This window comes from Lithobates pipiens, unplaced genomic scaffold, assembly GCF_037356315.1.
Source record: "Lithobates pipiens isolate NorthernLeopardFrog02 unplaced genomic scaffold, aLitPip1_a1.2 Scaffold_18, whole genome shotgun sequence".
NCBI lineage: Eukaryota > Metazoa > Chordata > Amphibia > Anura > Ranidae > Lithobates > Lithobates pipiens.
This window is the reverse complement of record NW_027507758.1, coordinates 296742548-296769425: the sequence shown is the minus strand read 5'-3', so window position 1 is coordinate 296769425 and position 26878 is coordinate 296742548. Positions and strand designations below refer to the sequence as shown.

Here is a 26878-nt window from a genome sequence, read left to right as displayed (position 1 = left end):
TTCCCCTCAATTTTAACCATCTTCCCTGTTCCTGCTGAAGAAAAGCAGGCCCAAACCATGATGCTGCCATGTTTGACAGTGTTTGACAGTGGGGATGGTGTGTTGAGGGTGATGAGCTGTGTTGCTTTTACGCCAAACATATCGTTTTGCATTGTGGGCAAAAAGTTCGATTTTGGTTTCATCTGACCAGAGCACCTTCTTCCACATGTTTGGTGTGTCTCCCAGGTGGCTTGTGGCAAACTTTAGATGAGACTTTTTATGGATATCTTTGAGAAATGGCTTTCTTCTTGCCACTCTTCCATAAAAGCCAGATTGGTGCAGTGTACGACTGATTGTTGTCCTGTGGACAGACTCTCCCACCTCAGCTGTAGTTCTCTGCAGTTCATCCAGAGTGATCATGGGCCTCTTGGCTGCATCTCTGATCAGTCTTCTCCTTGTTTGAGCTGAAAGTTTAGAGGGACGGCCAGGTCTTGGTAGATCTGCAGTGGTCTGATACTCCTTCCATTTCAAAATGATCGCTTGCACAGTGCTCCTTGGGATGTTTAAAGCTTGGGAAATCTTTTTGTATCCAAATCCGGCTTTAAACTTCTCCACAACAGTATTACGGACCTGCCTGGTGTGTTCCTTGGTCTTCATGATGCTCTCTGCGCTTTCAACAGAACCCTGAGACTATCACAGAGCAGGTGCATTTATACAGAGACTTGATTACACACAGGTGGATTCTATTTATCACCATCAGTCATTTAGGACAACATTGGATCATTCAGAGATCCTCGCTGAACTTCTGGAGTGAGTTTGCTGCACTGAAAGTAAAAGGGCCGAATAATTTTGCACGCACCACTTTTCAGTTTCTTATTTGCTAAAAAAGTTTAAATTATCCAATAGATTTCGTTCCACTTCACAATTGTGTCCCACTTGTTGGTGATTCTTCACAAAAAATTTAAATTTTATATCTTTATGTTTGAAGCCTGAAATGTGGCAAAAGGTTGAAAAGTTCAAGGGGGCCGAATACTTTCACAAGGCACTGTAAATATGCCTTGTACACACAGTCGGGCTTTCCGATGGAAAATGTGCGATCGGATCTTGTTATGGGAAAATCCGATCGTGTGGGGGCTCCATCGGACTTTTTCCGTCTGAATTTCCGACACACGAAGTTTGAAAGCTGGATCTAAAATTTTCCAACAACAAAATCCGATAGTTTAAATTCTGTTCTTGTGTAGACAATTCTGACGGACAAAGTGCCACGCATGCTCAGAAAAAATTACGCATCACCGTGCTCTGAACGATCGGATTTTCTGACAACTTTGTGCGACCATGTGTATGCAAGACAAGTTTGGGCCAAAATCCGTCAGAAAAAGTAGACGGATTTTGTCATTGGAATGTCTGACCGTGTGTACGGGGCATTAGTGTTGGCTGGTTGCTGATCCCAAGAATGGGACATCATGCTGAGGAATGTTTTATATACAGGTGGTGGGTGGGAAGGGGTTGCAGAAATAATACTAGCAATAAAAATATTATATATATATATATATATATATATATATATATATATATATATATATACAGTGGGGATCGAAAGTTTGGGCACCCCAGGTAAAAATGTGTATTAATGTGCATGACGAAGCCAAGGCAAGATGGAAAAATCTCCAAATGGCATCAAATTACCGATTAGACATTCTTATAATATGTCAAAAAAAGTTAGATTTTATTTCAATCATTTACACTTTCAAAATTACAGAAAACAAAAAAATTGCATCTGCAAAAGAGTAATTTTGATCATTCAATCATCCTGAGATGAGACTTAAACATTGCAAACGACATAGAACACATTCAGTGTTTCATTTTCATTAAAGTGGTTGTAAACTCTGCCGCCGTGCACATGACCACAAGGCAACAAATTTAAAGGGACGTGCCTGTACGCCTATTTGCCTGTCCATGTCATTCTGCCGACGTAAATGTTTGTGCGGTGGTCGGCAAGCAATTAAGAAAATGAAAATAATTTTGTGTCCATAGTCTGAGCACTGGTGCGCGTTAAAGCGGACCTTCTTTAATTTTTTAATCTTTCCATCTATTTAATCTTCTGCCCTTGTTGTTTTAACTTTGGATAGTAAAACTTTTTTTTTTTCTGCCAGTAAATACTTTATGCAGCCCACTTACGGTTTCTTATCTGGTAAAAAGCCTAGGCTTATGAACATCATGCTCAGCTCTATTTCACACTGCCAGGAAGGGATGGGGGGGAGTTAGTTATAGGAGGGCCAATGAGAGCTGCAGAGCTGAAGGTGTGCCTCTGTTTGTCTGTGTAAGTCCAGGAAGTGAGCAGGCAGCAGCTTCAGCTGCCCACAGTTAAAATGGCTGCAGCCAGACTCATGTTTGACAAATACAAAAGCACAGTACTGTATAGATAAAATATTATGCAAAGCGGTTGAAGGGAAGCTTCAGAAGGGCAAAGATGTTTTTATTACAGATTATGTGAGCAGACTGCAGTTCCTATTTAAGGGTGATAGCAAAGCAGCACCTTTGTAGCAAAGATCTGTAATAGCTATTCATCTTTCTGCTTATTTTCCCTAGGAATTTGTAACTGGGTACTGAGTTGCTGCTTTAGTTGGCTAAAATGCTTAAATCTAGGCAGCTACAAATTGATTTTGTGCGATGTTCTTCAATAGAGATGAGGTTCCAATTTGTTGTGACACAAGGGTTTACTCGAACTCTGGCTGTTCGCCGAACAGACAAACCAGCCAACTTTGGATTGCTGAGTTTAACTTCTTGTTGCTGTAGGAAGTCATACATTTAGTGGAAGTAATACTACTATAATTCATTTAAGTGTTTTGTTTTTTTCCCTGAAAAACGGCTGTGCAAATATTGTGCAAAATGCAACAACCGTTATTTTTTTTCTCTGCTTTCAAAAACTAAAAAAAGTGTTAGGTTCTAATTAATTTTCTAGCAAAAAAAATGCTGATTTTTAACATTTATGTAAAAAAATTTAAAATGGCACGGACGGCAAGTGGTTAAAAAAGCTGCGCCCTGATAAACAGTGTTTTTACATTTTTGTTGCATTGGCACAAACCTTCCCTGGCAGTGCCCAGCTCCTCATGCCCTTTGTTTAACAATCCCTTGCCTGCTAGCGTAAAAATGGAGAGAACTGATTTTCACCCCCCCCCCCATCGTCTTCAATGGGCTTCACATTCTGCATATCTTTTAATGTGTTCATCAAAGGCACTGATGAATTAAACAGACTCGCCCATCACTATTCTTTAGTTTCTTCATTAACGATGCATTCAAACAGGCGATGAGTACACACTGCGCATTACAGTAGCATGAATCTATGGAATGAGCCCATATAATGCAGTGACAGGCTGACGGCAGACACAGATATCTGTGACTGTTCGCACAGCCAGAGATTACTTGTGGTTAGGGACAGATAATAGTGGCTAGACGCAGTCTGTGTGCATCCAGTCATAATCACCACAGGCTGTGTGAATAGTTATGGATAGTTCTTGTCACTGTCAGTCTGTCATTGCATTGTATGTAGAAATGAATCAGCGCCATTTCAATCAATCACTATATGCAAATCAAGCTGCTATGTACCAAGGGTCAATAGATCAAATCCCATAAAGACATATAACAATAAAGACAGTGCAGCGCTTAAAAAATAATGTCATTGCATTGTATGGGCTGAGCCGCCGCTTCTCTTTGCACACCCATATTTCAGCCGAGGGAATCTGCAGTGTCTGTTAATCGCCTGTGTGACTGCACCATAAAGTAAGCAGTGTAAAGCCCCATACACACTATCAGATTTTCTGCTGATTTTTTCCTTCAGATTTACCAAAACCATATAATATGAGGTCAAATCTTAGAAGTTTCAATGTGTATGCCATCAGGCAGGCCCTTGCACTACATGGTTTTGGTAAATCTGAAGGAAAACTCAGCATAAAATCTGATAGTGTGTATTGGGCTTTAGCCTCAGTTCACACTAGATTTGGTGCGAATTCACAATGAATTCTCTGTGGATTACTGCATCAAAATCGCAACCAATTCACGCAAACCGTTTGCGCAGTGTATGTTAAGTTAACGACATCCCAAAATCAGTTTTGCAAAACGCAGTGAGACTTGCAGAATCAGATCACGTTGATGTTAGCACCCATGCAATCCGATTCTGGTGCAGACAGAAAAAGGGTCCTGCACAAGTTTGGTGCGAATGCAGTGCGATTTGAGCCATACAATTTTCTTTCCTGCAAGAAAATCACTAGATTTCCCCATCAACACAGTCAACGTTGATGGGGGAATCCCTCCCATGGAGCTATCGAGTTCTCTTGGTGGGAGAACACTTTTACAGAGCTAATTTAGTGCGCATTTTTTTAATGTATTTTGCACATTTTTAAATCAGAATTTCTTTGGTTGGTTTTAAACAATTTATTGTATAATTGCAGACAGCATTTAGAGCATTTAGGGCCCAGTTATCCCTCTGTACTGCATTATGCAAGTTACAGCTGTAATGCACATGAGCTGTGTTGCTGCCCTGTGGGAGCTTTTTTATAAGCATTGTGGTGCAATTCAAGCCATTCCTTTTGAATGGACTGTTTAACACACTGCAATTCAATGCATGCGAACGCATGAAAACTTGTGCATTGCAGCACACAGAACTGTGGTGGCAACCAAGCAAATGCCAGTTTATTCCCATTAGATCAGTGAACTGTGTAATTCTATTTGTATCTTTAAGTTACTATGCTTTGCTTTTTTTCCTTATTTAATAAATGAAGCAGTGTTTATAACAATTTTCTTCTTTCTCTTGCTTTCTAAGAAATTGGCATTCCTTATCTGCCAGCATGCATTACTTCAGTTTAAATTATTATATTACTGGCAACATTTGTCAGAACAAATGAACATCTTATTTTTTTTTTCGTGGATTTTTCTTTGTGCGATTTTAATACTGATATGCGCTTTCATTTATTTATTCTCATTTCACTTAGTGTCTAGTTAAAAATTTAAACATGGTGTTTCATATGCCAGGAGTACTGTTCTGCAAAAGTCTACTATATTTTATTCAAGATTTTTGCCATGCAACATGAAAGGTTTCTTACTGCCAAATGTTTAGTAAAGGTTCATGCAGATTAAGCTTTAATACGGCACAATCATTGTTTGCTGAGTGTGAAAGTTTCCGTTTATTAAATACTAATGACCACAAGTTGAAAATACAGGCATTGCATTATATAGTCATAGTGCATGAACAGTATAGTGTGATCACCAGATCACTGTGCAAATCTTAAGGATTAGCTGGCTTTTATATGATAACGTATAGGTAAATAGTTGACATTTAATAAATGCAATGAAAAAAAACTAGTATATATATTTTCAAGAAACCTCTGTTAATATATCAGTTTAAGGCAGTCTATAAAACTGAAAACAGTCTCTCTGTTAATCTAGGGCAGTGATGGCGAACCTTGGCACCTCAGATGTTTTGGAACTACATTTCCCATGATGCTCTGGCACTCTGCAGTGTAGTTGAGCATCATGGAAAATGTAGTTCCAAAACATCTGGGTTGCCAAGGTTCACCATCACTGATCTATGGATTTGTCTTTGGATAGCTTTATGGAAACCAGGAACATTGGGGAATTTTCCTCGGAACACAAGAACTAATGCCCCGTACACATGATCAGACTTTCCGCCAACAAAACCGTGGATTTTTGTTCCAAGGTTGTTGGCTCCAACTTTTCTTGCATACACACGGTCACACAAATGTTGGCCAACAATTACGAACGTGGGAACGGGGTGACGTACAAGACATACGACGAGCCAAGAAAAAGGAAGTTAAATAGCCAGTGCGGCTCCTTCTGCTTGATTCCGAGCATTCGTGAACTTTTGTGCATCAGGCTTTGTGTACACACGATCAGAAATTCTGACAACAAGGTTTTGTTGGCGGAAAATTTGAGAACCTGCTAGCTAACATTTGTTGGCGGAAAGTCTGACAGCAAATGTTCGATGGAGCATACACGCGGTCAGACTTTCCTGACAAGTTCACATCCAACATTTCCCATCAGAAAATCCGATGATGTGTACGTGGCAATACAGCCCCATGCAGGCTATGTGATGCTTAGAAATACCACTCAATAACCCCAGTGTAAAGTACTTTTAAGCTATACATCTCTGCATTGCACACTGTCCAGCTATATTTCTATATACAGATTACAAAATAATGGCAAGAATCTACAGGCAGTCCCCGAGTTACAAACAGCCGACTTACATATGACTCCTGCTTACAAACGGAAGGAGATAACAGGAAGTGAGAGGAAATCTACCCCTAGGAAGAGAAATTCACTCCTATAAGCCCTTGTACACACGGTCGGAGATTCCAACAACCAAATCCGTCGGATTTTGTCCGACGGATTTTGTCTTACGGATTTTGTCCGAAACTGTTGCATACACACGGTCGGACAAAGTTGTTGGAAAATCCGACGTGGTGACGTTATTTCGTTACGACGGGACTACGTTCGCGCTAGTAGCCAATAGCTTTGATGTAGGAATTTGATCTGAGCATGCGTGGCACTTTGTCCGATCGGAATTCTCTACACATGATCGGAGTATATCCGATCGGAGCATTTTGTCGGAAAATTTTACCAAGTTGGAAAACTTGGTCCGTCGGATACTCCGACGGAAACAGTCCGATGTAGACCACACACAGTCGGAATATCTGACAAAACGGTCCGATCGGACACATTCCGTTGGAATCTCCAACCGTGTGTACAAGGGCTAACAGTTATCATAGGAAAAAGGTGTCTCCACTGAAAGTTTATTACCAATCCTCGTTTATACAACAACCCAAAATTTTCAAAACCCAATTGTCACAGGGACAGAAAGGGAGGTAAAATCTTCTGAACAGGGGCACAGACAGCAAAATAAATGTTACAGGGGTGTTAACCCTTCTCTGTACTATCCAGAAAAACGTAAAAAATATTTTTTTGGCTGGAGTTACACTTAAAAAATGTACCTGTTCTGCCTTACATACAAATTCAACTTAAGAGCAAACCTACAGACCCTATCTGATTTGTAACCCGGGGACTGCTTTTAATTGGTTGATGAGTACAGGACAATAAAGTATTCTCTTCTACATGTGTAGAGATAATAGGGTGGACACAGACTTAAGTCGGCCATACTTGGATCAAAATTTCAACAATTCAGCAGGGACCAGATGAATTTTTATTCATGTATGGGCAAGCTGGTTGTACACAAGTCGAGCTATCGATCAACTTGTATACAACCAGCCTGTCGAGTTTTCCCGCACGAACTGGCTATAGCATCAAATGTGTGAATGGGGAAATCTGTAAAAAAAATTTCGTTCAACCAACTGGTTGAATGAAAAAAAAAATCATGTAGGGCCTGCCTAAGTATATGTTGACAAAGTCCAGTCTTTATGTACGCAGTCCTATAAGGATAATAGCCCTGGGAGCAGAGCACATTTTTATACTGGCCATTAAAGAGGAAGTAAACCCTGATGAGTTTACTTCCTCTTTCATTCCCTGCAAAGGCAAAGCATAATGGACTACTATGCATCACATAGTAGTCCATTATGTGTCACTTACCTGACACAGGAGCCAGTGAAGTCGCCGCTGTCCCCTATAGTCCGCCGCATCCATCTTCTTGGTGGGGTCTCACAGCTCCGCCGCTGTCATTCAGCGAAGCCGCGATGACGTCACTCCCGTGCATGCACGTGAGCCGACACGCGCGGCAGCTCCGTCGTTGAGAATGCCGCGCTCAGTGCGCCTGCGCGCCGCTGTCTACGGCGCATGCACCGTAGACAGCAGTGCCGGTTTTCGGGCAAATATCTCCTAAACCATATAGGTTTAGGAGATATTTCTTGGACCTACAGGTAAGCCTTAATCTAGGCTTACCTGTAGGTCAAAGTGGTTTGTAAGGGTTTACAACCACTTTAACACTGGTAATTTTGTAGTCACCTTCAACCAGCTTTCAATAACTCCATCGATGTAATGGATTAAAGCATCTTACCAACATTTGAATTTCCACATTATAAATATTTCAACTGTTGGTAGTAATTTGCCTTGATCCAAATGATCACTTTTTGTGAATGTCCAGCATAAAATACTACATCTTAGCATTAAACCTTTTTATTCACTAGAAATCACGCATACATTTGATTGACCTCTAAAATTAGGCTGATTATGAAGTTAAAATCAGCAATAAATTGACAGCTGTAATACAGTTTATTAAAAAAATATATATATAAAAAAAAAGAACCTATGGTAAATTTTAGTAAAAGCAAAGAGATTTTTTGCCAGGTATTACTCTGATAAGGGAAATTTTGATCATGTCTTCTTACAGTTGATCAAAACTACAATTTTCTGCCCTTGATTGCTTTGTGACTCAAAACATTGAATTGTTCTAATAAATTGCCATGTGTATGGCTAGCTTAAAGCGGGGTTCCACCCTAAAGTGAAACTTCCGCTGATCGGAACCCTCCCCCCCTCCGGTGCCACAATTGGCACCTTTCAGGGGGGAGGGGGGGTGCAGATACCTGTCAAAGACAGGTATTTACACCCACTTCCGGGCATAGACTCCCGTGGGAGTCTACGCCATTTCCTGTCCTGCCGCGCTGTCTGCTGGGACAAACACGGGTTTCAGAGACAGAGCTGACAATTCCTATTGCGCTGCGCGACTCGCACATGCGCAGTAGGGAACCGGGAAGTGAAGCCGATTCGCTTCACTTCCTGATTTCCTCACCTAGAATGGTGGCGGCAGCAGCCGAGAGCCGAGCGATCGATCGGCCTCGGCTGCCGGCATCGCTGGACCCCGGGACAGGTGAGTGTCCATTTATTAAAAGTCAGCAGCTGTAGTATTTGTAGCTGCTGGCTTTTAATATTTTTTTCCGCAGTACAGTCCCTCTTTAAAAAGGTTCTACAGGCAGTCTGTGCCTCAAAACCCCATGTCAAAAAACTTACCTGACACCACTCTTGATCCAGCACTGTCCCTGCCAGCAGCCCTGCTCTGCTCTCTCCCTGCATTTATTAGCCTTACTAAGAGCAGTGCGAGCCATTGGCTCCTGCTTCTGATAGTCAAATCCTGTGAGGAGGGAGCAGGAGGTGGGAACAAGCCACAGTGTCCAGTCTATGGATACACACGGCCCAGCTCAGGAATGCGCCCCCCACTGATGCCCCTATAGAAAGTGGCTTGCTATGGGGGCACTCTGAGAAGAGGAGCAGCAGAGAGCACTGGTAGGAGGTTCCCAGTTGAGGAGGTTCAGGGCCAGTATGTGCAATACCATTGCACAGAGCAGGTAAGTATAACATGTTTGTTATTTTAATTTAAAACATGTAGCTTCTCAATCACTTTAGGGGCCTCTAACAAAAAAAACAAAGCTTCACACGAAGAATGGTAAAAGTGTCTGTACTTTATTTTTTTTTACCACTCTCCCATTCACTCTTGCTTACCAGAGCTTGGCTATACAAGAGAACAACTTTCTGGGAGTGAAGTTGTGCTTCTGCTTTAATGAGAAATCACACATATCGTCAGGGGTGGACTGACCCACAGGGGACAGGGGAATGGGTCCGAAGAATACAGGCAAAAAATGTATTAAAAAGCACCTGGGAGGGTCCTGTCCTGTACCGTTTCCTAACAACTAGGTGGTGGAACTGTATGATGTCTATTGTATGTGTACAGCCCATACATTTACAATATACATCAAACAGCTCCACCTCCTAGTTGCTAGTAGACAGCAGGGGGTGCAATAATGTGTTCAGGGTACACAGTACATAGTAGGAGGGTGGGGTTGGCAGTGTATGTGGGAAGTGTATGGCCTTGACTATAATTGACAGCTCCCTCGGCTGTCAGCGTCATAACCCTGCCCAATATCTCCCTGATGTCAGTGAAAGGGTAAGTAGCTGGGTAGTTCCTCTAATCATAAACAAAACAAAAAACACAAGTAAAATTGGCGTACAGAGTGAAACCAATCAATCGAGGAAAATTAGGGGCCAACTTCATAAGTCTGGATTGTAGCTTGTTGTACAAGGAGTTCTGTTTATACATGATTTGAGTGCTGTGCGTAATAGCCACGCACATTTTCTGCCATGCAATGCATCTTTTTCCCTTCCCCCTGTGGACCCCAGAGTCCCAGTATGCCGATGACTGTGGTGACCAGTACACTTGTGTTGTTCAGCTTGAGATGCACCCTTATGCCTTGCATTTTAGCCTCCCAAATACAGTCCAAGGCTCCTTCTATAAACCCTGACACTAAAACCTGCTAGATCACCAGCTATTGTTACAACCCTAGAACTGGTTTCCTTTATATACCGGTACTACTGTGACTTACAAAACATTTAAATTGTGAAACACCTTAATTTACACTATAGAAGAGAGAGCATCATATCTACAACTTTAAGGAGATTGGCAAGTACAGGATTCAGTATATGCTCATTTTGACCTTAATGATGAAGTAAAAGCAAGGTTTTGAGATGTAACTTGCACTGTAAACTTGCTTCTGTTTTCCCGCAGAGATCAGTTTAATCCACAGGGGCTCTTTCTGGTACAATTCAGAAAGGATGTGCTAATGGCCTGTCAGGCGAGATTTCAAGTCAGGAGGATACAAAGTGCTTTCTTAGCTTCAGGGTTCTGATGGTTATTTTTCCCATTTGTTTATTACTGGGTGAATGGCCTTTTTACTTCTCAAAATGTACATGCTCTGAGGGAGCTAATGGGCAGGATGGAGGGGATCTACAACAAGAGAGAGCAGAACTCCCCGTAGTGCTAGGTCTGGTATATAAACCGGAGGAAATGGGTCTCAGCATTAATTCACATGTTTTTCACTTGTCACTCAAAATTTTAACAGACATGGCTAGGGAAATAAATAAACGTATAGACTGGCAGGGGAAGTTCAATACCGACATTTTACTGTATGCAGGTGTTCCATTACCAACAGTCAAGAAGGTGCTGTTAACCAATAAATACTTTTAAACGCTTTGACGTACTTTCCAAGGAATAGAGCATCTCACAACATGTACCCTTTCTGATAGCTGGAAATTCCATGTCCATCTTTTCCCCACTGAGTTATGTTGACACATAGCAAAGCATTGACTGGCTGCATTGCATCGTGTATCAACTCCACTAAGGCTGAAGACTGGCCAAAACCTCAATATTCTCTACATTTTCCTGACAATTGGAAATATTGTATGTTCAATTTCAAAGTAAAGATTGTTAGTTATTCCAAAATAAAATGTGCTTAGGGTACATCACTGCTTAGTGGGCTTCAAACACTCAGGTAGGAGGCAGTTAAAAAAAACAGGAAGACAAAATAAAAATCTTCAGTATCTGTGCTGAATTTATAATGAAACCATTTGGTCAGCTACAATAAAAAATATTCCTTTTGTAGAGATTTGTAGGTTTCAACTAGAGCAGTGGGCCCCAAACTGTGGCCCAAGAGCCAGATGCGACCCTTTGCTTGCTTTTTTTCTGGTCCTTGGGGCAAAATGTTATCCACTGATACCAACAATGGAACAATGGGGCATAAATCCACTGAAGGTGCAAGAATCCTCCTAATGACACCAATGATAGGACATCATTTCTCCCAATGACACCAACAATTTGGCTCAATGACTCCAATGATGGAACACAATTCTTCCTAATGACTCCAATGATAGGACACAATTCCTCCCAATGAGACCAATTATAGGGCATAATTTCTCCCAATGGCACTAAAAGAGGCCCAATGACGCCAATGATGGGACACAATTGCAGCCAGAGCTTACTTTTTTTTGTAAACCAGATAAAGAACCATATCCTACCCAAAAGCCTGGAGTTGGGCTTAAAGGTTAGCTTTTCTCTTTACCGTCTGGCCCTTGAATGTGCCTTGCAGATTCCACAGTTACAATACTTTGAGTCAGGGCTTAATGATTTTGCCTTGGATGGGTGTTTGTGTAAAATGTAATTCTTTCCATCATACCATATACTTCCTAAAGTATGATTACATTTTCTAAAATTGTCTGTCATTATTTTTAAAGAGTTACTGTAATACTTCATTATTTTGATACTCATACAGGAGCAGAACAATTAAACTGCAACATCTATTGCACTATTTGTAGCATAATCGTAATTTGTAAATTTAACAGTTAAGTGCCTTCTGTCCCATGTCTGGTCATTGTAAATTTTATGTAGCTTGGAAGTGAATATGGGTGTTTCAGCTGGAGCCTGTTGCTGTTAGAGTGGAACTGACTGTAAGGTATGCCTAAGGCAAAAACTTAATTCAGGCTAGAAGTAGAACCTACCTCGACACTTTCTTCATCATTAATGCGATTATGTCTGTGTCAGCTATGCAACAGGACAAATACTGAGATGTGCATATTAATATGTATAAAATATTATGGCTTGTTGCCTTGTTCTACTATACCATGCTGTCATGTGCTTTTGCATTTTATTTACAGTGCATGGTTAACAAAACAAAATTTATAACATCATACTATCATTAAGAAGTAGTGGAAAGGTTTGTAAATGGTGTATGCTGTATCATTTTATATATATATATATATATATATATATATATATATATATATATATATATACCTAGAATTAAAAATGGGGGCTAAATGGCACTTATTTGCATGTAGGTGCTTGTTGTTTGGATCTGTCATGACCATTGTGGATAAAAATTCTGGGTGGATCCTCTGCACACTGCTATACGACCTTTCCAGCAAACTATGCAATGAAAAATAGGGATGTTTAGTACACACATATTGCAATACATGCTTAAAACGGAAGTAAAGTCCGCTAGAATTTTCTTATATATATATATATATATATATATATATATATATATATATATATATATATATCATTATTTTTTATAATTTTTTTTTTTTAGGCCCCCCCAGGTGAGTTATGCCATAATGTGCTAGTATGCACAGCATATTAGTACATTATGACAGACTTACCTGTCATATGGTGTCCTCCAGCGCAGCGCTAGGACCAATCTGGCAGGTCCCCAGTGCTTCCATCTTTGCCTGGTCTTCCTTCAGGGTCCTGTGCCTTCGGCCACTTGATAGGCCAGATCCGCGGAACTGATCAGGGGCTGATCTGGGCTGTAAATGTTTGCTGAGCTGAACTGCGCATGCACAGGCTCAGTGAACATGACAGATGACAGGCAGAAGGATGCATTTATGGCTGAAGAGACTAAAAGGGGCTCTTCTGTCATAAATATCCTGCCAGTCAGCCATTTGTTTAAAAAATAACTTTATTTCCACTTTAAGCCGGCCAACTGTGTCAAAGTAATCCCTCTTATGGCCAGTCCTACACTGCTTTGCCAATGCAAATGCTAAGGTGAACACCATGCCAACATGGGGCATAAAGACCCGAGGTTCAGGTCTGGTCACTGACCTGCGTTACAACGGAGAAAAGATATAGCTGTGCTTAAATCCATATATGTACTGCAGGGTGGTAGCTCCTGCAGGCAAAATCAAGTACTTGTATGTGATCTCCACTTCCGGGTTTGCGACGCACACAATGTCCGCTGGGACCAGCCAATCATTGACAGAGGCAGAACAGTGGTCTCCCTATATAAACAAGGCAGATCGTTCTGTTACAAGGGAAGACAGAGATCCTGTGTTTCTGCTAAGCAGGAACATGAATCTCTGTCTTCCTATGGTACAAGCACCTCCCACAAAGTTATATTTAACCCACATTTACCCCCTTTGATTGCCCCTGATGTCATTAGTACAATGATAGTGCATATTTTTTAGCACTGATCACTGTATTGGTGTCCCTGGTTCCCTAAAAGTTTCACTTAATGTTCGATTTTGTCCACCGCAATGTCACGGTCCCGCTATAAGCCGCTGATCGCCGCCATTACTAGTATAAAAAAAAAATCCATAAAAATATCCCATAGTTTGTAGTCGCTATAATTTTTGTGCAAATCAATCAATATATGCTTAATGGAATTTTTTTTTATCAAAAACATGTAGCAGAGTGTATATTGGCCTAAACTGATGAAGAAATTTGATTTTAACATTTTTGTTATTGGGTTTGTTTTATAGCAGAAAGTAAAAAAATTTTGTTTTTTTTTCAAAATAGTTTTTTTTTTGTTTATAGCGCAAAAAATTAAAACCGCAGAGGTGATCAAATAACACCAAAAGAAAGCTCTATTTTTGGGGAAAATGGACATCATTTGGGTACAGTGTCATATGACCGCACAATTGTCAGTTAAAATATTGCAGTGCTGTATCACAAATAATGGCATGGTCATGAAGGGGGTAAATCTTCCGGAGCTGAAGTGGTTAAAATATCAGGTGCTAAACCACATATTAACTCTACAAATTCTGGATGAATCCTTTGCACACTGCTATACACCCTTTTTATGCAATGAAAAACAGGGATTTTTAGTACATAGGTCCATTGTGGATAAGCAAATATCCTTGGTGCACACTATCTTGGGAAAAATATTTATTGGCCAGGTTGGACATTTTCAGCAGAGATTACATCAATACAAAGGCAAACATATCAGGGTCGGTGTGGTACCTACATCCTTGTAGCATGCAAATGTTTATAAGTATATATCTGTTAGGAAAAATAGTGCAGCAGTCATCTCGTTGGTTCAGCCAAAGTTTACTATACATGGCACTCTTGAGGCTGAAATGTGTTTTTGGGTGGGCAGGCAAAACTGGCACAATCATATGCTATACATACATATCACAGAACACAGAGAATCTATTTACCATCAGCAAATAATGGCTGATATAAGATGTTTAAATGTGAGTCAATCTTTTCTTTTGGTCTGGAATGTCATTAAAAAATATCCATAGGAAATACACACTGACAGAGCTGCCTGTTTAAGAGACTTGGGTTTGGGTTTTTCATATCCAAAAAGACTAACATATCCTCTGATGCCACACCTTTCATGTGGTTTACTGGCATACAGTGTTTCACAGAAACGACAGGAACTCAACTCCATTCAGTTTTTAAGCAGTAGACTGGCAAAATGCCACAAATACATAAATAGCAGGAAGCTGGACCGCAATAATATTTTTTCTGTCATCATGGGATTTCTTAGCTACAGTGAGATTCATCTGTATGTAGCAATGTGAAATATACAGTCGCAGTATTGAATTTTTATTACAGGATAGTTCTCATGTACATGCATTTCAATACCCCATCACTTTAAAATTCCTGATATTTTAAACTACTTAAGTGAGGACTGAAAAATCATCAAACTTAAAATCTTTAACAAAATGTTTCTTCCAAATCTGACTTACCGCTATAGATTTTCTAAATCTTTGGCTGGTATACATTTCAAAAATATTGCCAGAACCATTTCTTAAATTTTTTTTTAAAATGTTATTTTCTCTTAACTACATTGTTATTGCAAGAGGCTGCAAAGCCCCCTTTGTGAAGGCATAATGCAGGTGACAGGTTCTTCCTAAAGAGTTTGCAAACCCTCACCTTGTAAAACAACTCATTTAGTTTAACCACTTGAAGACCAGGCCTTTTCTGGAACTTTTTGTTTACAAGTTTAAATGAGTATTTTTTGCTAGAAAATTACTTATAACCCACAAACGTTATATATATTTTTTAGCAGCTACCCTAATGCTGCATACGCACAATCGGACTTTCCGACAGACTTGGTCCGGCAGACCGGAATTCGTTGGACAATTCGATCGTGTGTGGGCTCCAGCAGACTTTTTTTCCCCAAAAGTCAGACGGACCTAGAAATAAAACATGTTTCAAATCTGTTCGATGGACTCGGCTTTCTAGCGTGCAAACTGTTTGTGTGTTAGTCCAACCGACCAAATACGACGGAAGGACAGCTATTGGCTACTGGCTATTGAACTTCCTTCTTTAGTCCCGTTTATGTCATCACGTTCAAAACGAACGGACGTTGGAACGGACTTAGTCCGGTCATGTGCAGCCAAGTCCGTTCATTCAGAAAGTCCACCTACCTCCGCCGAAAGTCTGCCGTGAAGACCGTCGGACCTAGTCTGGTCGTGTGTACGCGGCATAAAGCAGGGATCTCCAAACTACAGCCCTCCAGCTGTTGCAGAACGACACATGCCCATTGTAAAACTCTGACATTCACAGACATGATTAGGCATGATGGGAATTGTAGTTCCTGAACAGCTGGGGGGGCCATAGTTTGGAGGCCCCTGCCCTAAAGAATAAAATGGCAATTGTTGCAACATTTTATGTCACACAGTATTTGCGCAGTAGTCTTTCAAACACAATTTTTTTTTGGAAAGAATATTTTAATGAATAATAATAAAAAAAAAACACAATAGTTACCCCAATTTTTTGTATAATGTGAAAGATGATTCACCGAGTAAATAGATACCTAACATGTCAAGCTTTAAAATTGCGCACACTCATGGAATGGCGATAAAATATGGTACTTAAAAATCTCCATATGAGACACTTTAAACATTTTTACAGTTTACTTAAAAGTACAGAGGCCGTCTTGCACTATAATTATTGCTCTCACGTTAACGATCATAGCAATACCTCACATGTGTGGTTTAACCCCCCTGGCGGTATTCCTGAGTCTGGCTCGGGGTGAAAATTTTGTACCATTTGCGGTAACCCCGAGCCAGACTCGGGACCGCATTGCTGGATCTAGGAAGAGCTTACTTACCTTGTCCCCTGGATCCAGTGATGCCCCCCCCCCGCTGTACATCACCGGGCTCCGTTCCCTGCGAGCGTTGCCACACACAGGGACAGAGAACGGCGCCAAATTCAAAAAGTAAAACACACACATTACATACTTACAGATTACATTGCTGTATGTAATTATTTCACATCCCCTTTGTCCCTAGTGTTCTGCCCAGTGCTATGCATGTAGTTTTATATTATAAAAACTGTTCTTTCTGCCTGGAAACTGGAGATTGTCCATAGCAACCAAATCTGTCCCTTTACATCAAAAGTGGTTTTAGACCAGCTAGAAAACAGCGTTAATAAATTGGAATCACTCGCAGAATTGAGCAATAGTGATTTGTGGGGAGATCCGTCATCAAATACTGAAAAGTAATGACAGTGACAATTCTGCAACTGAGCAACTTTCAGTGTTTTTGATTTGATTACATTATTGAATATTTTTTATTATTGTTATATTATTATTTGGTATAATTATTTACAGTTATTTATTATATTATAATTTATGATTACATTTTTCAAACTTTATCATACTCGGGATGTCTGCTAGACTCTGGTTTGGACAGATTTAAGTGAGTTATTCCTAAGAATTACAGGACTACAATATAAAACGCCAAATTTTCATGCAAAATAATTGTACCGCTTTCAGCACCTAAAATCTGAAATAATCATACCGCCAGGGAGGTTAAACACCGTTTATATATGTGTGGGCGAGACTTACGTATGTGTTTGCTTCTGCGCATGGAAGGATGAGGCGCTTTGAAAAAAAAAGTCTTATTTATTTGACTTTTATTTTTACACTGTCCCTTTTTATTTATTTTTATATCACTTGTATTCCTATTACAAGGAATGTAAACATCCCTTGTAATAGAAAAAGGATGAGAGGTCCTCTTTATTGAGAGATCTGGGTCGAAAAATCCCCAGATCTCTCATTTACCTTTAAAAGCAAAATAAAATAAAACTTTTTTTTTGCACTTTTACTTAAAAAAAAAAAAAAAGATTATGGCCCGAGAACCAGAAGTTATGTCAGACATTGATTCGATCCTCTAAGAGCATAAAGACGAGTGGCTGCCATCTTGGCCTCACTTCCTGCCCAGCAAACGGCTGCATCGGATTGCTCCCGGGCTTTATTGATGGGTCAGGTAAACCTGGGAATGACTGAGAAGCAGCGGGGGGATGGGCTAGGACCACTTTTATCTTACAGAGAACCAGACATAATAAAAAATTATACCAGGGTTATGGCAGTACGCTGCTTCCATAATAGCATTATTAAACGTCAAAGTAATCATGTATTTTCATTATGGGCCAGTCAACAATTAAAGCAGTTGTAAACTGCTGCAGTAAGAAAAAAAAAAACTTTACCCTGTAAGACAATTGCATTTTTACTTTCTGCTATAAAACATATCCAATCTTTTTTTTTTTTTTTTAAATCACATTTCTTCATCAATTTAGGCCAATATGTATTCTGCTACATATTTTTGGTAAATAAAATTGCAATAAGTGTATATTGATTGGTTTGTGCAAAAGTAATAGCATCTACAAACTATAGGATAGATTTATGGATTTTTTTTTTAGAAGTAGTGGCGTCGATCAGCGTTTTTTTGCGGAACTGCGACAATGCGGTGGACAAATCTGACGCAAAGTGACACTTTTTGGGGACCAGTGACACCAATACAGTGCTCAGTGCTAAACACTGTCACTGTACTAATGACACTGGCAGGGAAGTGGTTAACATCAGGGTTAACTGTGTTCTCTGGGAGTGTTTTCTAACTGCGGAGGATGTGCATTTACTGTAAGAAAGCAGAGATCCGTGTTCCTGCGCAGGAAAAACACAGGATCTCCCTTCTCAAAGAACAGCGATCTGCCTTGTTTACACAGGCAGACCACCATTCTACTGATCTCCGGAACGATCGGTGTTTCCACCAGACCCACTGATTGGCTCCCGCTGTGTCCAATCATAGCAGGTCACGGTCGGCACGTGCACGCGCCCCAGACCCAGAAGTGTCAGATCATGTACTAGGTATGTGATCAGCAACAGATCCATCCCTTGAAAGTTCGACCCCCTCCCCCATCCTCTGCTGCTGGGCGCATGCGCAGTAGGAGAGTGGCTGTAAAGTCTTACGACGAATGGCGGTGGCAGCACTTGACAGCTGATCTGAAATAATCGGCTCGGGTGCTGACATCGCAAGCTCCCTGGACAGGTAAGTATCCCTATAGTAAAAGTCAGCAGCTACTGACTTTTACTATAAGGACAATTACCTGTCCAGGGAGCTTGCGATGTCGGCACCCCAGCCAATTGTTTCGTAGCTGCTGACTTTTAATTTTTTTTCCCCAGGCAGAACACCGCTTTGATCTTAACCAAATCTTATACCTAACCAAAGTCTCAACCCCTTCCAAAGGAAAGAGCAAAATAAAAATTAAATTGGCACTTTGAAGGCAGCCAATGGCTATAACTGCCTTCACAAAAACAGAAACCATGCTCATTGACTTCTGCAGGGATTTTCAGTAACCTTGGAATTACAGAGCTGTAAACAGTAGGACTATGTGGCTCATAGGATTGTACTTGAAGGTAGCTTTCTTGTTAAATGGGGACGTTTACAATGTAATTGGTCATATTTTTATGTATATGATTATCTCTAATAATACTAAGTACTTTTCTGTTTTTAGTGTTAGCAATTACTGGTCATGCACCATTTTCTTAAAATTCTGAAGATGTCTAGCAAGATTTTGTTTATTTCTCTCCCTCTCTCTCTATATACACTGTATATTTAATACGCAAATACATCATTTTGGCAGTAAATTCATCTGTAAATCATTGGAAATGTAAATATACGCATTAAAATCATGCATGCTTGAAGAATCTTTTTTTTTTTAAATCCTGTCCAAAAATTAAGGCATTAGGAGAACTGCTGACATCTGTTTATCTGTTTATAGCAATGGCAAGAGCACCCGTATTAATTCTTGTTCAAAATGCCATACGAAGGAAAGGCATTAGTGCAAACAAGAGTCGTATTTGAATTGTAGATCATGTCTTAGCCATCTGCGAGAACGGATGGTGTTGAGGAATTAATGTGTTAATGAAATCATAATAATCTTTCAAAAGCAATGAATGGGAAGCTTGAAATGATGGTTTAAAAATTAGGCTGTGATACATTTTAAAATTGGAAATGTCTATTATTTTTGAACATTGTTTTAACAAGAACTACATTAGAAAGTGAAGGCATTACAAGATATAATTAAATAGTTATTGTTATTTTGTTTTAGAATATATTGTTATTTATGATATCTCTTAACATATTAGAATCATTTTTTTACACCTAAATTGTCCTGAGAACGCTATGGAAACCTGTAGATAACCTGTGTTGAGAGAGACATGGAGACGCCCCCCCCCCCCCCCATTTTCGTTAATGGCAGGTTTATTATCATGTTCATAAACACCAAAACAAAATTTGATATATTGAATCTTACAAGTACTTAGGTATAGTGGCTGTATTATATTTGTTTTTTGTTTATTGAGTTTTTTCTCCCTTTTTTTTTTGCCTAGTGATCCAGCCAGTAGAATACTTCTGCCCTGTACACACGGTAGGACTTTCCGACGGAAAATGTGAGATCGGATCTTGTTGTCGGAAAATCCGATCGTGTGTGGGCTCCATCTGACTTTCCGACACAAAGTTTGAGAGCAGGATCTAAATTTTTTCCGACAACAAAATCCGATCGTTTAAATTCTGATCGAGTGTAGACAATTCAGACGGACAAAGTGCCATGCATGCTCAGAATAAATTACGAGACAAAAGCTAATGGCTACTGGCCCGTTTATAGTCCCTTTATACATGTTGTACGATTGTATTTTCCAACAACTTTGTGCAACCGTGTGTATGCAAGACAAGTTTGGGCCAAAATCTGTCGAAAGAAATCAGACGGATTTTGTTGTCGGACTGTCCGACTGTGTGTACAGTGCATTCCTGTCCTAGAGTGACACATTCACTGTACTAATCCATTGAGGGACACCCTTGTCACCATGGTCATGATTTGGATTACAAAACACTTCCCCCTCTCATCTCCATAACATAAGGTGGAGGTGTTCTTTAGTTAAAGACAAAATGAACAGGGCCAAAAAACACTCCTTCAGATTTCAGTGCAGCACAGGATGTTCAGATTTCAGTACAGTAGAGGACTCAACAATTTTTTTGCACTTATCAAACATATATAACACATTTTGTTGAATTAGTGGTAAAGCTAACAGACCAAAAGTGAGCAAATAGGAGAAGTTTATTGCTAAGGTTTACATACACTTTAAGGAAAACATAGTAGAAATGTATATGATATTTCAACAAAATAGCATAGTTAGGTAGCCCTGTATAACAGTTCTTATGTTTGATAATTTTTTTAAGCTTTTTTGCCTTACATCATCTGAACAAATGTATAAATTGGGTTTACGCTTTCCCATTCCGCGGACTTGGGAGAGAACAACTGAACTAAAACGTTATAGCATGGGATAGAAATGCTATAACTTTCTTTAAAAACAATACAATTGTGTAGCTTGTCCAAGTTCCCCTGTGCTGTCTCTTCAAAGGACTAAAAGGTGGACTAATTTAGATATAAATTAAGCTAACGAATAAAAAATGTTTTAAAAATAAGAAAATCTAAAAGAATATATATAAAAATACATTTTTGTTGCAGAGCAGATTGATATAATTTCTTTTTCAAAATTAAACCGGATTTATACAATTGTTCTTCTCTTTTTACAAAATAAATAAAACAATAATTTGAAGATATTTTGGGTGTAGAGTTTTGTAGATATTTTTAGTACGTGGAAAAACAATATGCCAGTAATAAACCTGTTTAGGATAAACAATGTATTAACCAAGCCATTTGTCGACTATGATCAAAATTCCGTGAGTAAAGTATCAGAGCCAGTATTTTAGCACCTTAAACAGGTCATGTATTGTGCAAAACAATTATTATACATTTTCAAGTAACCTCTGGTGATTTTGAGAGAGACACGCATAAATGACATACAAAGGAAGTGAGCATTTATCAGGACATTTAGGAAGGTTTTATTTTTTTACAATCAATTTACCTACACTTGCTAAATTTCAAATTTTTCATTTTAGGTATGCGATTGGTGTAAACATATACGGCATACTAAAGAATATCTTGACTTTGGAGATGGGGAACGAAGGCTGCAGTTCTGCAGCGCAAAATGTCTAAATCAATACAAAATGGATATTTTTTACAAAGAAACACAAGCCAACCTTCCAGCTGGACTGTGCAACACATTACATCCCCCAGCTGACAGTAAATCAGAAGGCACAGGGGTACAGCTGCTAACTCCAGATTCCTGGAATATATCGTTGACAGATGCTCGTAGAAAGGTTCCATCCCCAGCGTCTGCAGCTGGCCAAGTACAAGGTCCTGGATCATCAGCCTCTACCAATGCCTCCCCATCTGATGCCAACAGTTCTTCAACAAAAATTCCCACACCAGTTCCCAAATCCATTCCCATGAATGACAGTCCAAATATTGCACCAGTTCCTGTCCCACCACCTGCCAGTATTGTGCCTCCCATGGGCGTACCACCAAGGAGTCCTCCCATGATTATGACTAACAGGGGACCGGTTCCTCTGCCCATATTTATGGAACAGCAAATAATACAGCAAATACGCCCACCCTTTTTACGAGGTCCCCATGGTTCAGGCCCTAACAGCCCTTTGCCCAGTTCATTAATCCCTGGTATGGGTCCACCTCCAGGTGGTTCCAGAGTTTTAGGTCCTACTTCTAGTCCTATGCATAGACCAATGTTATCACCTCATAATTATCCACCAAATACACCTACAATGCCAGGCAACCCACCAGGATTGCTTCCACCACATCCACCTGGTGGCCCTCTACCTAGTCTTCCTTTCCCTCACATGGGCATGATGCCAAATGGTCCCATACATATGCCACAAATGGTAAATTTTGGTTTGCCATCTCTTGCACCTTTAGTGCCGCCACCAACTCTTTTAGTGCCATATCCTGTTATTGTTCCTTTACCTGTTCCAATACCAATTCCCATACCTATTCCTCAAGTGGTGGATTCCAAACCTCCAAATGACTTCTCCAGCAATGGTGAAAGCATCATTCCAAGTTCATCAAGTGATGCACCAGGTGCAAAGCCAAAGGATAATTCTTTGTCCCCAAGGGATTCCAAACAAAGGTCCTTAAAGCCTTCTGATTCATCTCCTGGTGGTTCAGGGCAGTCATCTCACCAGGCTACAGTTGTTCAGGAACAAACGAAAACTGAAGTGGTAGATTTAACAGTGAGGACAGCAAGCCCAGAAAACAGTAAAATTAATGTCACTAATACACTTCAGGTCCCACAAGATGGAGTCATAGATTTAACTATGGCACACAGATCTAGACTTCACAATGTCATACATAGAGCTCTTAGTTCTCCATTCAAACTTGAATCTGAACCTAACAGTGTTGTAAACTTATCTTTCAGTAATTCAGATAGAACCAATTGTAGTGACTGTATGGAGAATAGTACTTTGGAGACAAAAGTATATCCCTCCAGTGACTCTGATTTTTGTGGTACAGTGTCACGGGCCCCCAGCACTCCAGGACTGGAAACCAGTGCAGCAGTTTGTAATGTCATTGTAAATGGTGCAAAGAACACAGAGGGTTCTAAAAACTCTGAGAAATTACATGAGCAAAGGAAGACATTGTTAGAAAAGGAGCCAGTAGTAAGTGAATTGGAATCTGTTAAAGAAAACAACTGTGCATCAAATTGCCACTCAGAGCTAGAAACCAGCAAGAAGAATCTTGTGGATGAGTCCCTAATACCTGGGGACAAACAAGATCCTAATCTAAATAACCCAGCTGATGAGGACCATGCTTATGCTTTGAGGATGTTGCCTAAAACAGGTTGTGTTATCCAGCCTGTGCCAAAACCAGCAGAAAAAACTGCGATGACCCCTTGTATAATCTCAGCTCCAATACTCTCCACAGGGACAGAAGACATGGAGCCACCACTGAAAAGGAGGTGCCTCCGTATTCGAAATCAAAATAAATGAAGGTTTGTGTCAATATTGTTTTGTCAATAAAACCATGAGTTATGCTCAATCCAATAGGCACAATTATATAGTGCAAATTCATGTCAGGAATTGGCAGATGTTTAGCAATACTGTATGTAAAGGTGCTGCAGAACAAATGATTTACACTGTGTGATCAGTATGGATTTTTAGCTTCACTACCTCTCCCTGTAAAAAGTCCTCAAGATGGTCTCTGTCAGGTTCACTCATAGTAAACAACAACACATATTGGTCTTAATGGCTCCTTACAGACTCACTAGGACCATTTTACAGTATATGCACCAAAAATAAACATGGCAGACATTTTAGATATACATTGATTGTATTAATACAATATTTCACAAAAATAAGTACACCCCTCACATTTTTGGAAATATTTCATTATATCTTTTCATGTGACAACACTGAAGAAGTTACACTTTGCTACAATGTGAAGTAGTAAGTGTATAGTTTGTATAATAGTGTAAATTTTCTGTCCCATCAAAATAACTCAACACGCAGCCATTAATGTCTAAACCACTGGCCACAAAAGTGAGTACACCTATAAGTAAAAATGTCCAAATTGGGCCCAAAGTGTCGATATTTTGTGTGGCCACCATTATTTTCCAGCACTGCCTTAACCCTCTTGAGCATGGAGTTCACCAGAGCTTCACAGGTTGCCACTGGAATCCTCTCACTCCACCATGACATCATGGAGCTGGTGGATGTTTGAGACCTTGTACTCCTTCACCTTCCATTAGAGGATGCCCCACAGATGCTCAATAGGGTTTAGGTCTAGAGACATGCTTGGCCAGTCCATCAGCTTTACCCTCAGCTTCTTTAGCAAGGCAGTGGCCATCTTAGAGTTGTGTTTGAGGTTGTTATCATGTTGGAATACTGCCCTGCAGCCCAGTCTCTGAAGGGAGGGGATCATGCTGTGCTTCAGTATGTCACAGTACATGTTGGCATTCATGGTTCCCTTAATGAACTGTAGCTCTCCAGTGCTGCCAACACTCATGCAGCCCCAGACCATGACACTCCCACCACCATGCTTGATGGTAGGCAAGACACACTTGTCTTTGTACTCCTCACCTTGTTGCCACGACACACGTTTGACACCAGCTGAACCAAATACATTTATCTTGGTCTCATCAGACCACAGGACATGGTTCCAGTAATCCATGTCCTTAGTCTGCTTGTCTTCAGCAAACTGTTTGTGGGCTTTCTTGTGCATCATCTTTACAAGAGGCTTCCTTCTGGGACAACAGTCATGTAGACCAATTTGATGCAGTATACAGCGTATGGTCTGAGTACTGACAGGCTGACCCCTGAACCTCTGCAGCAATGCTAGGAGCACTCAGACATCTATTTCCCAAAGACAACCTCTGGATATGAAGCTGAGCACTCAACTTCTTTTGTTAACCATGGCGAGCTCTGTTCTGAGTGGAACCTGTCCTGTTAAACCACTGTATGGTCTTGGCCACAATGTTGCAGCTCAGTTTCAGGGTCTTGGAAATCTTCTTATAGTCCAGGCCATCTTTATGTAGAGCAACAGTTCTTTGCCATGAGTTGCTATGTTGAACTTCCAGTGACCAGTATGAGAGAGTGAGAGCAATAACACAAAATTTAACATCTCTTCTCCCCATTCATACCTGAGACCTTGTAACTCAAATGAGTCACATGACAACGGAGAGAGAGAAAAATTGGGCTCAATTTGGACATTTTTACTTAGGGGTGTACTCACTTTTGTTGCCAGCGGTTTAGACTTTAATGGCTGTGTGTTGCGTTATTTTGAGGGGACAGCAAATTGATACTGTAATGCCCCGTACACATGGTTGGACATTCCGACGACAAAATCCGTCTGATTTTTTTCTGACAGATTTTGGCCCATACTTGTCTTGCATACACATGGTTGCACAAAGTTGTCAGAAAATCCGATCACTCAGACGGCACTATAAAGAGGGCAGTAGCCAATAGCTTTCGTCTCGTAATTTATTCTGATTCCCTCTGAATTGTCAACACACGATTGGAATTTAAACAATCGGATTTTCTTGTCGGAAAATGTTAGATCCTGCTCTCAAACTTTGTGTGTTCTAAATTTGGACGGAAAAAGTCAGATGGAGCCCACACACGATCGGGTTTTACAACAACAAGATCCGATCGGACATTTCCCATTGGAAAGTCCGGCTGTGTGTATAGGGCATTATACAAGCTGTACACTCACTACTTTACATTGTAGCAAAGTGTAATTTCTTCAGTGTTATCACATGAAAAGATGTAATAAAATATTTACAAAAATGTGAGGGGTGTACTCACTTTTGTGAGATACTGTATTTTCATTTTTGAGATGTATATTTCATTATACAGTATGTAATTAGATTTGACCGCATTGGCTTTATGGTCAGGTAAATTAGTGAAGGTGTGTCAGGAAATGGCAAAATTAAAATGTTGTCTATCATATGCAGATTTGTGAATCACGATTTCCTGTTTTCCTTAACTGTATGACTCTGATCAGATCTATGTGCACAGAAGCATACAGGAAATCTAAAACTGGTCGTCTGCTTTCTGACTATGTTTCATGACTTTAGCCTCCAGTAAATATAGAATTCATCATATAATTTTTACTTTTACATGGACTAACATTCTGTACCTATGGGACTATGATTGAATTTTGACTTTCCAACACTATCTTAAATCTAATAGAGGAATTTATTGAAAAAAGTTTTGGGCATTAACCATAATGCAGCATTTTACTAATTGAGTAATTTAAGGAAAAATACCACATTATGGCCATTAGATAGAGCTAACAATCAATTATTAAGCAAAATATGGTCAGGATACCTAAGGGCTGGATGAATGCTTGTGATTATTTTGTTATAAATAGACCCCTTAGGCTGGGTTCCACTATTGTGAATTGGATGCAAGTTTTCCGGCATCCAATTCACGTCAGGAGATTGTGACCGGCTCTCTATGAAGCCAATTCACACATCTCTGGGCGGCTCCGGGGTGAATAGCCCATGAGTCCTGTGTGTCTTCTGGTCCATTTCATGTCTGAAAAACACACAAATACACAAATTTGTGCTGAAATCGGACCTAAAGCGTTGATGCACCGGACCACTGCTGTGAGCTGCTGTGAGCTCCTGTGAGCTGCTGCGGTATGAACCCAGCCTTAATGTGAAAAAAGGTTGACCCCTGC

General features: G+C 40.1%; 1 protein-coding gene across 4 annotated transcripts in view; it reads left to right on the top strand.

Moving 5' to 3' along the window:
• Nucleotides 1–26878, top strand: part of SOBP (sine oculis binding protein homolog) — a 268830-nt gene that overhangs the window by 214686 nt on the left and 27266 nt on the right. For all 4 annotated transcript variants that reach the window (XM_077487161.1, XM_077487163.1, XM_077487164.1 and 1 more), the window contains one exon: nt 21742–23687. In XM_077487161.1, the coding sequence (XP_077343287.1) occupies nt 21742–23685 (1944 nt within the window). In that variant the 3' untranslated portion in view covers nt 23686–23687. The remainder of the gene's footprint in view (nt 1–21741; nt 23688–26878) is intronic.